This window comes from Carica papaya, chromosome 2, assembly GCF_054855325.1.
Source record: "Carica papaya isolate Zhongbai chromosome 2, ASM5485532v1, whole genome shotgun sequence".
In the NCBI taxonomy this organism is placed as follows: domain Eukaryota; kingdom Viridiplantae; phylum Streptophyta; class Magnoliopsida; order Brassicales; family Caricaceae; genus Carica; species Carica papaya.
In genome coordinates, this window is record NC_142310.1 from 36,438,085 (window position 1) to 36,454,022 (window position 15,938).

A 15,938-nucleotide genomic window follows, 5' to 3' on the forward strand; every position below is an offset into this window, starting at 1 on the left:
GTAAAGTTTTATAATTAAACATTATTTCTTTAGAATGACTAATGGGTATTTGTAAATTTACTCGATTTTTTTCCTTTTAAAAAGAAAAGAGAGAATTTTGGTAGGCTCCAAAAACAGGGGAGAAAAAAGTTTGAACTTTTGAACCAATGACATGTAGGTATCAATGAACAAATAACAACGATTCATGAGCTACTCATGTCTCGCGCATGAGTTCCATTAAACACCGCCCGCTCGGGTGGCTCTTTAAAATGCACGTGAACCCGAGAGTTTAAAAGCACTCGCGTTTTACTCACCAAACTGGGCCACTATTTAAGATTGTATTTCATTTCAAATTTGTACCGTATACGTATATATATATATATATATATATATGTTTTTCTTTCGAAGTCATGAAATAATTGAAAATTTACTTTTTACCCAAGTTACAGTTAAAAGTAACATTAGAATAATTTTTCACAAAAAAAGTAGAATAGAGAATACAATGAACCCAACACAACTACAATGATTCTGAGTTACGTTTGAATATAAAAATATCAAGTAAAATCAGCTTTGAGTGATTCTTCTACTAAATGGTAAAATTACTTTAAAAAAAAAAACCAACAGTTACTCCTGGAATGTGTTCGTCCACAAGTTAGTGGGTAATTTTCACAGCAATGGGAGAAAGACTGGGAGGCGGCTACTTCAGAACAGAAAACCTACAAATGTGTCCGATGTGAAAGAGACTGACTGTATGTAAACTATGATAGATTAGTGTACTTGAAACTAAGATAACCATATAATTGGCTATTAATACAAATCTTCGTCTTCAGCACCCCCGGCGGAAGTTGAGAATGGATCAGATCCAGTGGTTCCTGCTCCTGTCTCAGAAAACCTAAATTCCGTGCCAAAACCCCTAGACTGCTGCAAGGTCTGAGCAAATGCTTGGTACTTCCTTATGTCGGCGTCACTGACACTCCTGCGAGCATACTTCATCGACTCTTCAAAGTGAGCAGCACTAATTTCTGCAACTTCCTCATCAGTATCCTCATCCATTGCTTCAGGATCTTCGCTCCTCCGTTTTTCCTTCTCTATATCCTGTAAGAATCCCAAGGCTAAATTAAAAAGCTTGTCCTGGAAACTTAATGTCATCCACATTCAAGCTTATAGATTCTTCTCTCTTGAGGTGGTAATATAAGTCATCAATTTTCACTAACAACTGACTTATTACTTCTTTTGGAACGAAGCTAGCAACAAGGCAGCTAGCAAGATTAGAAAATATTATCGACCCAGGTTTTTCACTTGGTACCTTAACAACAGAATACCAAACTCGGAATAAGCCCTAAACCAAACCCAGGTCACAACATGGTTATCACACTAAAACTCAAGTTTTCTATTTGAATTTGTCGCTTGTCAAGGAACGAGAATCTAAACAAGTTTTCAAGTATTCAGATCCAAGATCTTTGTTCCTCTTAAAAAAAACTGTTTAGGACCTGAGACCAAATCTATGACAACATATAATCCTGAAAAATGGAAAATTAAAGACACAAATAGAAGCAGGATTGTGGCAAGTGACTACTAATTGAAGACTTAAAAGAGCCAGGTAAACAGGAGTCCTTTTTGCAGGCAATAAGGAACCAAAACAAAACTTCACATCTAATCCCAGAAAGATCGATAAATAGAACAGAAACCTGTTGAAAATGAGAACGAAGAATAAAGATAAAAGAAAGCATACCTTTTCTATGTTCTCCCTAATGGCATACTTGCATGCTCGCTGGCATATCTCTGTAATATCTGCACCACTGAAGCCTTGAGTATACTTAGCAAGTGCTCTCAAATCAACATCTTTGGAGACAGGTGATTTTCTCAAGCAAGCTTTGAAGATTTGAAGACGGGATTCTTCATCTGGAAGAGGAATATAAATCAACTGGTCAAGACGACCAGGCCGCAAAAGTGCAGGATCAATTATGTCAGGTCTATTGGTAGCTCCAATAATAAAGACAGTCTTCTTTGCTGACATGCCATCCATTTCAGTAAGGAGTTGGTTCAGAACACGGTCAGCAGCACCACCAGCATCTCCAACGCTGCTTCCCCTCTGCAATCCAATAACATAATAAGGACATTATACATTAGAGCTCAGCATAGAACAATTGTTATCTGGTCCATATATATTCAAAATCCAAAATTAAAGAAATAAATTCTATTGGTAAATCTGATATTAGTAATTTGAGAGACAATGAAATAATGAACTAACCTGGGTGGCAATGGAGTCAAGCTCATCGAAGAAAAGGACACAAGGTGCAGATTGACGAGCCTTGTCAAATATTTCTCGAACATTGGCTTCACTCTCACCAAACCACATTGTGAGCAGTTCTGGGCCCTTGACACTGATAAAGTTTGCTTGGCATTCATTTGCAATTGCCTTAGCCAGCAATGTCTTCCCACAACCAGGGGGACCATAAAAAAGAACCCCCTTTGAAGGTGACATTCCAAATTTCTCAAACTTCTCTGGATGCTCCACAGGGTATTGAACAGTCTATATAGGAAGAGAAAATACAATTTAAAAAAAATTAGCTACAAGCAGGATAAAGGACATAAGAAACCAGAATGAAAAATATATCACCTCTTGAAGCTCCCTCTTAACATTCTCAAGGCCTCCAATGTCATCCCAGCTGACATTTGGCACTTCAACAACCTTCCAAAGTCGAAAAGATGGAAGTAATTAGATCAAAATGGACTAAAATTTGTGTATATTTATATCTTAAAGAAATAATCATATGCAACGCAAGGGATGTAGCCAGAAAAATCACTCACTGTTTCACGCAAAGCAGAGGGATTGCTTGTTCCAAGAGCAGTTTGAAAGTGCTCATTTGTTACAGACATTGAGTTAAGGATCTCAGCATCAATAGATTCATCCTCCAAGTCAATCACATCCATCTTCTCTCTTATACATTGCAATGCAGCTTCAGTGCACAGAGCAGCAAGGTCAGCACCTACATACCCATGGGTGTCTTTTGCAATCCGTTCCAGATCAACCTGACACCAAATATGTATAAATAGTTAAAAATAAGAGCACAATACAGAATACTAGGCCCAGAAATCAAGCCAATGCTCGGTCACACATTATATACTTGTATACGTTCTAGATGGACAAATAAAAATGTAACAAGATCAAGAAGCTGCATAGAACGTCGTTAAGGTTATTATGCTACCAGACAATCAATTTTATACCAGTGGAGAAAGGGCTTTAGAAAGTGAAGAGGATGGCAATAAACTTACAGCATCAGAAAGCTTCATATTCTTGGTATGGATGCGAAGAACTTCAAGACGGCCCACTTCATCTGGAACACCAATGTCTATCTCCCTATCGAACCTACCAAATCTTCTCAAAGCTGGGTCAATGCTATTTGGGCGATTGGTAGCCCCAATGACAATAACATGGGCCCGGGATTTTAATCCATCCATAAGAGTTAAGAGTTGGGAAACAATACGCCGTTCAACTTCACCATGCGTCTTCTCACGCTTGGGAGCAATTGAATCAATTTCATCAATAAAGATAATGGATGGTGCATTCTTTTCAGCCTCTTCAAAAGCCTTCCTGAGATTGCTTTCACTCTCACCAGCTAACTTGGACATAATCTCTGGCCCGTTGATACAAAAGAAGAAAGCACCAGTTTCATTAGCCACAGCTCGTGCTATCAATGTCTTCCCAGAACCAGGGGGTCCATAGAGTAAAATCCCTTTGGGAGGTTTTACACCAATCGCCTTAAAAAGTTGAGGATGTCTTAGTGGCAGCTCCACTAACTCACGAATCTGAGCCATCTGCTTCCTAACACCACCAACATCATCATAACCAACTTCATCTAACCTCTCCTCATCCTCCCGCCTCACAGGGTCACCCTCACAGAAAATCTCTGTGTCTGGAGAAACTACACAATATTCACCAGGATCAACTTCAATGACCTTAAACTCCACGCTTCTCATCCCTCCTCTGACTAGGAAAAGATCTCCTTTCCTCACTGGACGATAAGCCTCCAAGAAATATGCTGCAAGTATGAAATTGGCATAGAACAGTCGTTAAAAAATAGGCAAGGACATAGAAATATGCACACTAAGGCAATGAGAACAAGCATTTTCTGGAAAAACTAACACATATATTAGCAGTGTATTTCATGGTTAACTTTTTGGTCACTGTTCAGATTGTCTACAAAAAAGGGATACAGAGACAGGAAAAGCTTTCCAATTTACCATCTAAAACAAAACTGTATCAATTCATTAGAAATCAAATTCCCAACCATCCAACTTAGAATAAGCTAGTAGAGAGCAGAATCCTACAATCATCTAGCCACCAGAGCAGATCGTGTGAGATTCACACTTTCTCAAGCATAGAAAAGAAAATTGCAAACTAAGTTGGTCTGCTGCCAGAAAAGATAAGGAAAGAAACACAAAGTCAAACTAGTTAATTTAGGTGGGAAAGTACAGAATCATGGCAACAATAAAGCTTATCATAACCAAATTAAAAACTAAACATAAAGAGGGGGGTTTTCCAGAAAGGAAAAAAGATCACCAGCTCATGCTCATATCCAAATGCAAACCAGGGAAGTCCCAATGAAAAACAAATATAGAGGATACATAACACATGTTAGATACTCACGTTTCAGGTATGCATCAAACAGGTTCCCAGTAACACCCTCAATAGTGTCATCTATGGGCAGGATGTGTACACGTTTCCCATACTTAACATCAGGGCACTGGTGCACTGAGACAACATCTCCAAGTCGAACCCTCAAGTTCGATCTTACAACCTTGTTCATCCTAATTTTTGGCTGCTCGCATGTCTCATCAGCCAGAGCAATACATATTGTATCCTTCCGTTTCTTTCCCTGAATAGAAAAATCACAATTAAATATAAAACAAAACATAAATCTAACGGATAAGAACTTGGGCATCCAGCTTTCTGGAACTCCCATATCCAGGTCAGAAGGATCAACAGTAATCCACAATTTTATTACCGAAGTTCGCTTGCTATTCGTTTTCCGATTTGAACAAAAATCTTTCATAAAAAACATTCAGATAAAGGAATTCCCCTTTCCATTGTAATGGAAATAAAATCTTACATCAATTGGAAATCAACTGATGTTCAGAAGCAACTTGAATTCCAAATCCAAACTGAAAATGCATACTACCAGGTGTAATAGTGGACATAAATTTTATTCATCAAAATCCAAAGAATAAGTTTGAAACTCGCCAGTTGCATCTCCTTATCATTCATCCCCAGACAGTATAAACACAAACCTAAAATTCCAATTTACCAATCTCACGTGTCCAAAAGCAAGGAAGTAAAAAATAGTTAAGACCTTAATGAAACCCTAACTTAACGCTTCGACAATCAGCAAAGATTAACCATGCCAAACCTCCACCATATTAGCATATACGTTCGTACACCTTCAAAAATCAACTACAACATCTACATGTGTATACAAATATTTTAAACACACATAAAATAAGTGTTTTCAATGCAAACCTTGATGAGAATTGTGTCACCGCGAAAGAGCTGCAGCTTCTCCATGGTTTCAGGGTGCAAGGCGACAACGGAGTTATCATCGTTGATCGCCTCATCAACAATGAGACGATTCGGCGACTTTTTCCGCTCCAATATTGCCGTAGAGAAATCTTTCTTCCCCGATTTCCTGAGAAACACAAACACAAATTAACATTACAACCGCCATAAACAATACGATCTGACTACTGAGAAACAAATATCAAAACGTGTTTAGGGAAGAGAAACAAGCGGGTTGACTCACGAGTCTGAGGATTCAGCTTGATTAGTCATGATTGTATTGCGGATTGATTCAGAGATTTAGTGGACCGTGAGGCGAAAAAGAAAACGATGAACGAAAACGACGATGAGCTGATATTATATAGACGAAGAATCCAGTCTTGACACAATCCGACTCCTGACAGATTAGGGATTTATACGGCGTCTGTTTCCAATTTCGTCTAATCGGATTCCCAAAAGAGGAGAAAATATTTCCAATTTTTATGATTCAAATTTTTATCCGATCAAATATATATATATATATATATATCGTCCGTGTTAATATTAAAAACGTATTTAAAAAATCACAACTTTACCTCAAAAAATATAACTTTAAAATTTGAATTACAATTAAATTATTGTTGTAAAATTATTTATTAAATATGTTTTTTAAAGTATAAATTATTATATTAGTTATCAATATTTTATTTATTTTAAATACTTAATCTTTTTTATTATTTTTAATAAATTAACATTCAAAATAAATAAAAATTTTAAAGATTAAATCATAATAAAAAATAAAAAATAAAAAATATAATAAATGTTAAAGTTTTAAAAATTAATTTAATAATTCATTAAAAAAATTATCCTCACATAAAAAATTTAGGATGGGATGCACCTGTGATAATTATCACTAATTTTAACATATCATAAATTCAATATAAAATAAAAAAATAAAAAAATATGGAAACCAAAAAAGTATTTATTATTATGTTGCTTATACTATTTTTTCATTTATATTTTTTTTACTTATTTTATAGTTAATTAATGTAGAGTATGATATTTAAAAGATAAAATTATATTAATTTATATTTTTATTTAAGTGAATACTCATTAATTTTTATTTTATTTAAAAAAATTTATTTTTTAAAATTATTTAAGTAATAAATAAATATATTTTAAAAATTAATTTATATTAAATAATTATTTAAAATAACTTTAAATTTTTTATTTTTAAAAATAATTTTAAATTTAATATAATAATATATAATTATAATAATTTATTTTTAATATATAAATAATTTTATTTTATTAAAATAATAATTATATATTATTAAATATAATAATTTAACGTAATAATTATTTATTTAAATATAAATTTAATTATATTTTTATATATTATTTTTTTATTTAATATTATAATTTAATTAAATATATAATTATATTACTCTATTAATTTAAATAAAATAATTATCATTATTATATCTTAATACACAATTTTTTTGAATAACTTTATCATTACCTTCCGATCACAGAGAAATTTTCTCGGTGCAATAGGTTACAGTCGTCTGGCTCACAGAAACATCAAAAGCAAATCCACTCAGAGAGAATCCTTCGGATTGAGGTTACCTCTCTCATTAACTCAATCTTTAATTCTTCTTTTCCCGGAATCTTCTCTTTCTAACTCAAACTTATCTGCAAAAATCAATAACACGAAACTGATAAATTAACGCTATATCACTCTACGAATTCCAAATACTCGGACCTTGTCAGCTTCGTGATTTACGTTATACTTTTCCATGATTTGCTTTTACTTTCTCTTTTCAATTTCGTAAACTGGGTTCTGCTTTTCCCCTCAAAAGTTTCATTCTTTTGTTTGTTTGTTTAGTTTCGAGATTTGATTGTATTATTGAATTTCCCCTTCAGTGTTCTTCACTGATTATGAATACTCTGGTCCAAATCTTTCAGAACCGGTGAATATATTGCTCCAAGTCTTTAAATATCTAGACTTTAGAGTTACTGTCTATTGGGTTTTTTTTTTTCTTTTAATGGTGATTACATTGGAGATGTTAAAGTTGAATCTTTGTAGTTTCAGAGTGTTTTTTTTTCCTCGTCAGGAGCAAGGAGTAAATGGAGCTTGACAGGTATATTACCTTTTTTTTGTTTCTATGATGGTATGTAAAGATGGCCTTTAATTTTCCTGTCAAACAAAAATGAAGTTTTTAAGTTGTTTCACGTTTTAAGGATTGACGCATTTACTTCTAAAGATATTTGCTTTCTGTGCTCATGGTATGTTTTTATACATGTGTTTATCTCTTAAGACACAAAGCAAGTTTGATGTTCTTAACCTCTGATTCAAGTCCTTATATTCTTATATCTTAATTATTTAATACATAGAATTAAGTCATAATTTACATATTTGAAATATTATTTTTTTGAATAAATATTTGAAAAATTATTAAACCAACTTCACTGTTATATTCAATTTCAGAACATTCTTGATAGTCACTGAAACACCTAATTTTGCTGCATCAGGTTAAATTCTCCAAGCACTTGTGCAATTAACCTTGAAGTTTTGGGCTATCAACTACAGTTTGCTCAGGTATTTGTGTAGGTTATCTTTTTATGTTGCATGCATGTATAGGTATATTAGGTGGATTATGCAATCCCAAAACCTGTGAAAGTTTAAGTTGCAAGGTCTTTAAACTACATGGATCAACTTCACATACATGAGGGCATAGTTATTGGGTGGACTCTGGTTTATGTCAGAAATCCGCAATTTTTTGGTGCTATTTCTCCTTGTTAGGAAAGTAGCAAGGTTGTGACATTCAATCTTCTAAATCTAAACATTTAGATCAAGGACACATATTCAAGTCAAAATGGCAAAGAGAGAACACCTATGGGGTTGCTTAAGTGGTTGAGAGCAAATCTCGGAACGAACTGTAGACCTAAATGTCTTGGGTTGATTCTGCATAGGGATGGGTCTAATGTTGTCTTGCCTTGTGTAGGTTCCAGTAATAAATAAGAAAAGGTGAGGGGAGATGTTGAAACATCTTTCTCTTTTTGAACGTATAATGTTTCTCAGTGAAAAAATACATTAGGATTATATATTTGCAGTTAAAAAACCACTGGCATTTTAGAAATATTAATTTGAGGTAGTTTTGTTAGGCACTCTTGATATATAGCAGCCGTCATGTTTTATTATCAGAATCAAATTCTCTTTGGTTGATTTACTTCGGTTATCAATATTGTGCTATATTCTCTATCCTAAAATTTTCTTGAAAGTGTCAACTTGTGAATGTGGCAGGATCCCAATTCTAAGCATTTAGGAACTACAGTTTGGGATGCATCACTAGTGCTCGCCAAATTTCTGGTATTCAGTTTGGTTCCTTCTCATGCTCTTGAAAATGCTTCCTTGATATTTACTTTGCAATCCTCCCTAACTCCTCGGTAGTTCAGATCTCGGGATTGTGTGGAATTAGTTTATGCCAGCAAGTAGTTAGCGTCAAACTGCAGTCATTTTCTCAGTATATTAATGTATAGAGAGTGCGGGTCAATTATTTATCTCTGAAATGAGAATGGGTGACTGGGATTTCAACACTTTGGACCTATCATCCCATGAGATAATAATATCTAAATTCTTATGATACTGAAACAGTTTTTAAGAGTTTTCTGTGATGATCATGGCAAAAAGTTGTGTGTCTACCTTGTGCTTCTTTGTGAATTTCTGTCTTCCAGAGCTTCTACAATCTACTTTTTACAGGAAAAGAATTGCAGAAAGGGAAGATTTAGCCCGTCTAAACTTAAGGGAAAACGTGTTATTGAACTTGGAGCAGGCTGTGGAGTAGCTGGATTTGGTTAGTTTTGACATTGTTATTAGTAGATGTTGCCTTTATGTACCTTGTTGTTTTCTGCTCGGCACAGGCGTAAAGTTGCCCTCATCTATATGGTGGAGAGTTGCTCAGTCTGACACAGTTACTCTTTGCAGGCATGGCATTGTTGGGATGTGACGTTATAACAACAGACCAAGTTGAAGTTTTGCCATTGCTAATGAGAAATGTTGAGCGTAATACTTCAAGAATCATGCAGATGAGTTCTGATTCAGGTATGCTTTGATACAGTTCTCCATATTGTAATTCTCATGTGAGTATTTGGTATCTCTGTCTTCTTATGCATACTAAACTACCATGGTAATTTGCAAAGATTTTGATATGAGGTTGACTATTAAATTGAACAACAAATTCAATGGACTTTAACTAGCCATAAATTTTAAGGTACTAGATAGTGTTATTAAAGAACTTGAATGGTCTTCTACATTTTGTCTTACATGGAAATTGGGTTCCTTGCAGAGTCATTTGGATCAATCCATGTTGCCGAGTTAAGCTGGGGAAATGAGGATCATATAAAAACAGTTGGTCCACCATTTGACTACATTATTGGTACTGATGTTGTAAGTTTTTGCTTTCTATTCTTGTGCTAATTTCATGTTTAGGTAACAAGTAAGAGAGTGTTTGGATGCTTTCTCGTAAAAAGCTGGCTTACCTTATAAGCAGAAAGAATGTTGGCATGCATATGTACTTGGCAGGTACTGATATCCATTCTTTGGGCAATGTTTGGAATAAATGAACTTTGTTTGTGGAACTCATTTAGAAATACTACGCTTATTTTCATATGGAAGGATAGAGATTCCTTATGAAATGATAAAATCTGAGGTCTTAAACAATTAATTCTTCATTTGTTCCAAATGTAGACCTTAATAATTTTAAGTATGACCGTATGTTTGAATTATTTTCAAGACAAACTCAGCATGAAATTATGATAGTGATAAACTGTTCTTGTTGTTTATTCAGCCTTATGGTGGTTCATTATTTCCGAGAGAACTCCTGGCTATGGTAGTTGTAGGTTAGATGTGTTTGATGCAAGTAATGATTTGGGAAGCAAATAAATTACACAAAGGCAGGGGTTGATATTGTAGCATGGAGCAAAACAAGTGAAAGGATGTTGGAAGCAGTTCTTCCAGCCCCTTTCCCTTCTGGCTGGGATGCCCAAGGAGGACATACTATAGTTTATCTTCTAAACGAGGAAAAGAAAAAGTTAATGTGCTGATATTGTAGCATTAATAATAGATCTGACTGGGCTGGTAACTTTTGCCCGCTTAGGTTTATGCAGAGCATCTCTTGGAACCACTTCTGCTGACAATACTGGCATTATCAGGCCCGAAAACCCAAATCATGGTGGGGTATCTCCAACTTTTCTTCCCTTAAAAAATCTTTTATGTTGACATACTCACCTGTTCTAAATTGTTTAAATAGTTGGGGTATGAGATCCGTTCCACTAGCGTCCATGAGAAAATGCTTGATATGTGGAAACGACACTTCGAGGTGAAAATTATCCCCAAATCCAAGGTATACATCTTAAGGAATTCTGCACTCTTAATTCCTGCTGTAGCATTTTTTTTTTTGCTGCGAAGTACAATAATGATAAATGTGTATTTCTGAAGAGCCTGGCTGTGATTGAAGGTTAGTGTGCATGTTCAAGTGAGTTAGTTTACCAAGTTATTAATGTTATTTCCAGGTTATATTAAAGAGAATAAAAATGTTCATTAGTTGGTTGTCATGTTTTCATTCTATCGGAATATAGAGCTGTTTTCAGTGTTAGGGCTCTTTAAAGCATATTCCAGCTATGCTGTTTCTGGAGTATGGCATGCAGATTTGAGCCTGTCATAACAATGACCATATTTTTTTAACCTGAACTTTTTACTAAATCCCCTTCCCATCTCTGCAGATGGATGCTACATACCAGCATCCAAGTATTCAACTTTTCAACATGGTATTAAAATCTACAGCAAGGAGCTTAGAAACTATGACTTTAGGGCTTGATCATCAAATTGATCAATGTGAAGCAAAAGAAAAAATGCCAGCTACGGGTGAAAATAGTGGAAGTAGTAATCTGGTGACTAAAGAGGATGATGTTGGTAGTCGTTTGAGTGAAGATAGTATTTTAAGAAAACTAAGAGATGGAAAGCTTGGTGATTGGGAAGCAAGAAGATATGGCTCGATAGCTGCTCGGCTTCTCAGAGATATTAAGATAACTTAATTATTCAGGTTTGTTTCACATGATATATTCTTTTGTGATGTTGCATTTTCTATGGCTGCTAGTTTCATTCTTTATCTCATTGAATTACTTGCTTCTCATGTCCCGATTTGGTGATTTCTGATATGGTGAATATAGTTTCCCTTCTGATCTGGGTGGTGATTTTTTTTGGTGATTTGTTATTACCTGTTGATTCTATTTTTGTAATAAAATCTATTGGCAAAGAAAGTATAAACTACAGCAACTTAATACAGTTCAAATCACCATAATTCAATTCATTTTCTTTGATTGCACCAGTGCAGGACATAATTCTTGGTGCATATAGTCTGCAAGGAGCAGGACACCTGCACTGGTGCCTGTAGGTGCATTGAAATACTTGATTAAAGATTTGCAGGAGATCATGATTTATTTCATTATTTTCCTCTGTTCTTGAGATGGGATTGTTTAAATGATGTTAGTTTTTGTTCTATGCCAATTTATTCAATGAAATAAATTTCTTTTGCTTTCAGCTCCAGAAATGCAGAAATGCCCTTGTTATGCCGGTTTTGTTGAATTGGATGCTCTTATGCATCATTTTTGGAAATGTTCAGCTCAAAGGAGCATATTGCATATTATGATTCAGCCTTCACTGCCAGGTCGACATGCCATTAACAATGACAGTCCCCATGAGCACTCTCCATGATCAAGAGATAAGGGATCAGGGGAACAAACCCATGTTTGGAGAACTATAATTTGCGTACATTCTTCTTCTAATCATTTATAGTGCGTAAGCAAAAGTTTTCTTCTTTATATGTTGACCTTGATTGTTTAACAAGTCCATTTAGGTTTAGATTTCATGCATGATCCAGTCTATCAATGTATATCAGGCCTGGTTTTCTTGAGAGGCCAGAAATGGTTATCACAATGCAGAAAAATAATTAAGTGTTCAAAAAACAAAAATAAGTTCCATATCAGAGCCATCTGAAGTTCAAGTTACCCAAAATTAAAATAAACCCGGTAAACTAAATGACATGAAAACTATAATCAATTAACTCTAACCTACTCAACTGCAGTCTCTAATATTTCTCATCATTGTTCTTGTTCCATGACTAGAAAAAAAAAGGCTCAACCATTTTTATATAAAACAGCTAATGTTAGTACACAAACACCAAATCAAATCCTCTGAACTTGAGAAATCCAAAGTTCTACACGAAAGACCATGTAGATTAAGAAAAGATCTCATCTGCATTTGAACTTTTTATGCTTGAAGGTGTATCAAAAGTATAATGGAAATTAAATAGTGTAGCAGTGGAGTAAGCCATCAACAATCAGTCCTCTGAAAATCTGACCATTACCTGTGTAACAATAGTAACCTGAAGTTTAAACAGATGCTACATTGTGGAGATTTGAGAATGGTTGTGTTGGATATGTGGATAAATCTGACTTTTGTTGTATAGCGTGTGTGAATTGGTATCAGATATGCTGCCTAAAATGGAAAACCTATCAATATAAATGCCAAAATAAGATATAAGTGGATCTGCCCTTGACTCGTCGATTACGAACTTCAACTGGCGAGACTTAACAGTTGGAAATTGCAACAGCCTCTGGTATCCGATTGTGGTGCCTCTAATCACTTTCTTCCACTTCCCATTGTCGTCAATGATCTCTAGATGGAAGGAGATAACACGCTGTCCCATTTCAATTGGCTCTTGAACTTGCAGAACATTGAAAGACTCTAATTCATGAAGGTCTAGGTATAAAACCCAACTAGATTGATCCTCTTCAGGAGCCCAGTAGGTATGAATACCTTCTTCAAGAACATTGTAAGGGTTAAATTGGGAATTGTCATTTCCTCCTCGAGTACTGCTGGCGCTAAGAATGGCCTTCTTGGCCAAATTATTGGAGAATATGGACCTCCTGAGCTCACTAAATTCTCGAAGGACTTTTGTATCTTCATCAGAAATCAGTCCGGAAGTATTTGGAGGCACATTTAATAACAAATGACAGTTCCTGCCAGATGATTTATAGTATATGTCAAGAAGCTTCAGTGCAGTCTTCGGAACTTGTGATGCATGCCAGAACCAACCAGGCCTGATGGAGACATCACATTCAGCAGGCACCCAGTCATGGCCCCATGGATCTCCTCCCTGTGAGTACCTATCGGACATGTTGACAACAATAAATAGAGATCAGAATTTTAAAATTTTACAATCTCGGAAGAAACTATAGAAACACATTTTATTTGCTAACAAGGCTATGAGTTTAGTGCCTCAAGTCCATGGATCCTATCATCTATCCTGGTGAAAGTAGTAACATGCAATTAGCATTAATTCCAGAGGGGAATGAAGCTTTCCATAAAGTTATCTCCAGCCAGATTCTGGAGCTAAGAATTGTGCATAGGACAGTCTGTAAGTACTCTATGTAATCTATTCTGGTGTTGCAAAATCTTAAAGGGGAAATGCAGGAAGTTACTCACTTGGGATCGGTATCGCCAATCTTTGCATTGCTCCGGTTGAAAAGGGACCAGCAAGTAGACCCAGCAACACCAGCTTCATCCCCTACCCACCTAGAGTCAGGACCAGCATCAGAAAAGATGACAGCAGCAGGCTGGAGCTGATGGATGAGACTAAACCAAGAATCAAAGAGATAATCCATGTCAACTGCCCCTTTACCTTTTGCACCATCTAAAAATACTTCCTTGATCTCTCCATACCTGTTTTACCAAATTTTGGAAATTTATTTCCTTCACTTCTGTTACTTGTTGTAGATTCATTACAAATCAAATTTAAGAAAAATAAGAAAATAGAAAATAAACTTAGAACATTCATAAACAAGAATATGCTTTCAAAATCCAATTAGCAAATAACTTATAGGAAGCCAAGTGAATCAAGTAGCAACCATGAACAGAGGTTTTTGATGTTCAGTTCAGTGCTAATTCATCAGAAGATCCATACATTCATAGATCAAAACAAAACCAAAATCATATACAAATCCCAAATAAACTCAATACCTATCAAAATGGCAATTACTCATGAATGCGCATAAAATTCCATAGCCAACAAAAAAAAAAACCAATACAGACCCACAAAGGAGCAAAGTAGGAACAAACAATTAAGCAAAGAAATTCAGAGAACCCAGTTGAAATCACCTGGTCAATAACTCAGTTATCTGTCCCAAGTAGAATTCATTGTACTCCACAGTCTTCCCGTAGCAATCTTCATGGCGATCCCACGGCGACAGGTATATCCCCAATCCAACGCCAGCCTCCTTCGCAGCCGCGGCCAGCTCCGCCATCACGTCTCCATTTCCCTTCTCCCACGGACTGGAACGCACAGAGTAATTCGTGTAGTCACTGGGCCACAAGCAGAACCCATCGTGGTGCTTTGCAGTGAGGATCACCGTTGAAAAGCCGGAGTCCTTGGCAACCTGGACCCACTGGGTGGCGTTGAACTGAGTTGGGTTGAAGACGGACGGGTCTTCCTGGCCAGATCCCCATTCGGAGTCAGTGAAGGTGTTCATCCCAAAGTGGAGGAAGAGGGACATGGAAGCTTGCTGCCAGTTGAGCTGGGAAGCAGAGGGGAGAGGTAAGATGGGAAGAGGAGGGGGTTTGGGGAACGCACAATGGGAATTTTGGAGGAGAGAGACGAAGATTAAGAGGAGGAATAGGGTGGAGTTTGAAGTTTTAGTTAAGGTTTTAATGGTGGATTTTTTCTTCTTGCTGTGGTTTTCCATGGCGGACGACTGGACGAGTGGGAGTGAGACGGAGAGACACTGTAGCCTGTATGGTGGTGGAGGTGAGGTAAAAATAAAAATAAAAATAAAAATAAAAATAAAAATAAAAATAAAACACGTGTTTTTTTTTAAATTTGGTTAATTAAATTTAGAAAGTAATTTACAAAAATATTCAACTTATTTAAATATAATTACAAAAATGCCCTCCTTTTATTTAATCTAATTTCATATATTTTTTAATGTTAATATTTTGTTATTTATTTATAAAAAATTTGACAGACTGTAATTATCTGGCACTAAAATGATTTAAGAATTTTTATAAACATAAGAAGATTAGTTTTTTTAATATTTAATTAGTAGAATACTAGTTAAGAGTGTATTTCTTAATAATATAAAGTAAATTTATAATTATCTTGAAGTTAAGAGGTAATTTAATAATTAATCCAAATTTACCCTATAAAATTATGTTAATTTTCAGTTTTGATGGGAAGGTTGTAATTATTGTCAATTATTAAATATCAAAACTATGATTCCATTCATTCACTCGTTCAAATACCAAATTTTCATATTTGATATTTGGCTACAACAATGATTTATTATGTGTACTACATTTTTTTTT

The 15,938-nt window shown here is 35.2% G+C and overlaps 3 protein-coding genes across 7 annotated transcripts; 1 reads left to right on the forward strand and 2 right to left on the reverse strand.

The window, feature by feature from the left end:
- Positions 1–493: 493 nt before the first annotated feature.
- On the reverse strand, positions 494–6,028 carry LOC110813418 (cell division cycle protein 48 homolog). The gene is made up of 9 exons (XM_088214523.1): positions 5,781–6,028; positions 5,501–5,666; positions 4,631–4,859; positions 3,256–4,022; positions 2,791–3,012; positions 2,600–2,671; positions 2,231–2,512; positions 1,712–2,071; positions 494–1,074 (listed from the first exon to the last, which is right to left on the reverse strand). Exons 1-9 carry the CDS (start codon positions 5,807–5,809, stop codon positions 787–789), a joined length of 2,415 nt encoding a protein of 804 aa, XP_088070649.1. The 5' UTR covers positions 5,810–6,028; the 3' UTR covers positions 494–786.
- Positions 6,029–7,011: 983 nt separating this feature from the next.
- LOC110813431 (S-adenosyl-L-methionine-dependent methyltransferases superfamily protein) lies at positions 7,012–12,489 on the forward strand. 5 transcript variants are annotated; one of them, XM_022040562.2, is made up of 11 exons: positions 7,012–7,139; positions 7,611–7,659; positions 8,051–8,117; positions 8,823–8,888; positions 9,279–9,372; positions 9,504–9,620; positions 9,865–9,965; positions 10,675–10,749; positions 10,828–10,920; positions 11,300–11,619; positions 12,118–12,489. In XM_022040562.2, exons 2-10 carry the CDS (start codon positions 7,646–7,648, stop codon positions 11,609–11,611), a joined length of 939 nt encoding a protein of 312 aa, XP_021896254.1. In that variant the 5' UTR covers positions 7,012–7,139; positions 7,611–7,645; the 3' UTR covers positions 11,612–11,619; positions 12,118–12,489. The 5 variants fall into 5 exon arrangements, with proteins under 5 accessions (XP_021896254.1, XP_021896259.1, XP_021896255.1 ...); XM_022040567.2 differs by lacking the exon at positions 12,118–12,489 and adding an exon at positions 11,906–12,116; XM_022040563.2 differs by having other exon boundaries at positions 7,020–7,139; positions 7,605–7,659.
- A 208-nt stretch (positions 12,490–12,697) lies between these two features.
- Positions 12,698–15,386, reverse strand: FUC1 (alpha-L-fucosidase 1). Its single transcript, XM_022040637.2, has 3 exons — positions 14,736–15,386; positions 14,064–14,300; positions 12,698–13,744 (listed from the first exon to the last, which is right to left on the reverse strand). The coding sequence occupies exons 1-3, from the start codon at positions 15,317–15,319 to the stop codon at positions 12,979–12,981; spliced, it is 1,587 nt and encodes a 528-aa protein (XP_021896329.1). The 5' UTR covers positions 15,320–15,386; the 3' UTR covers positions 12,698–12,978.
- Between the last annotated feature and the right edge of the window lie 552 nt (positions 15,387–15,938).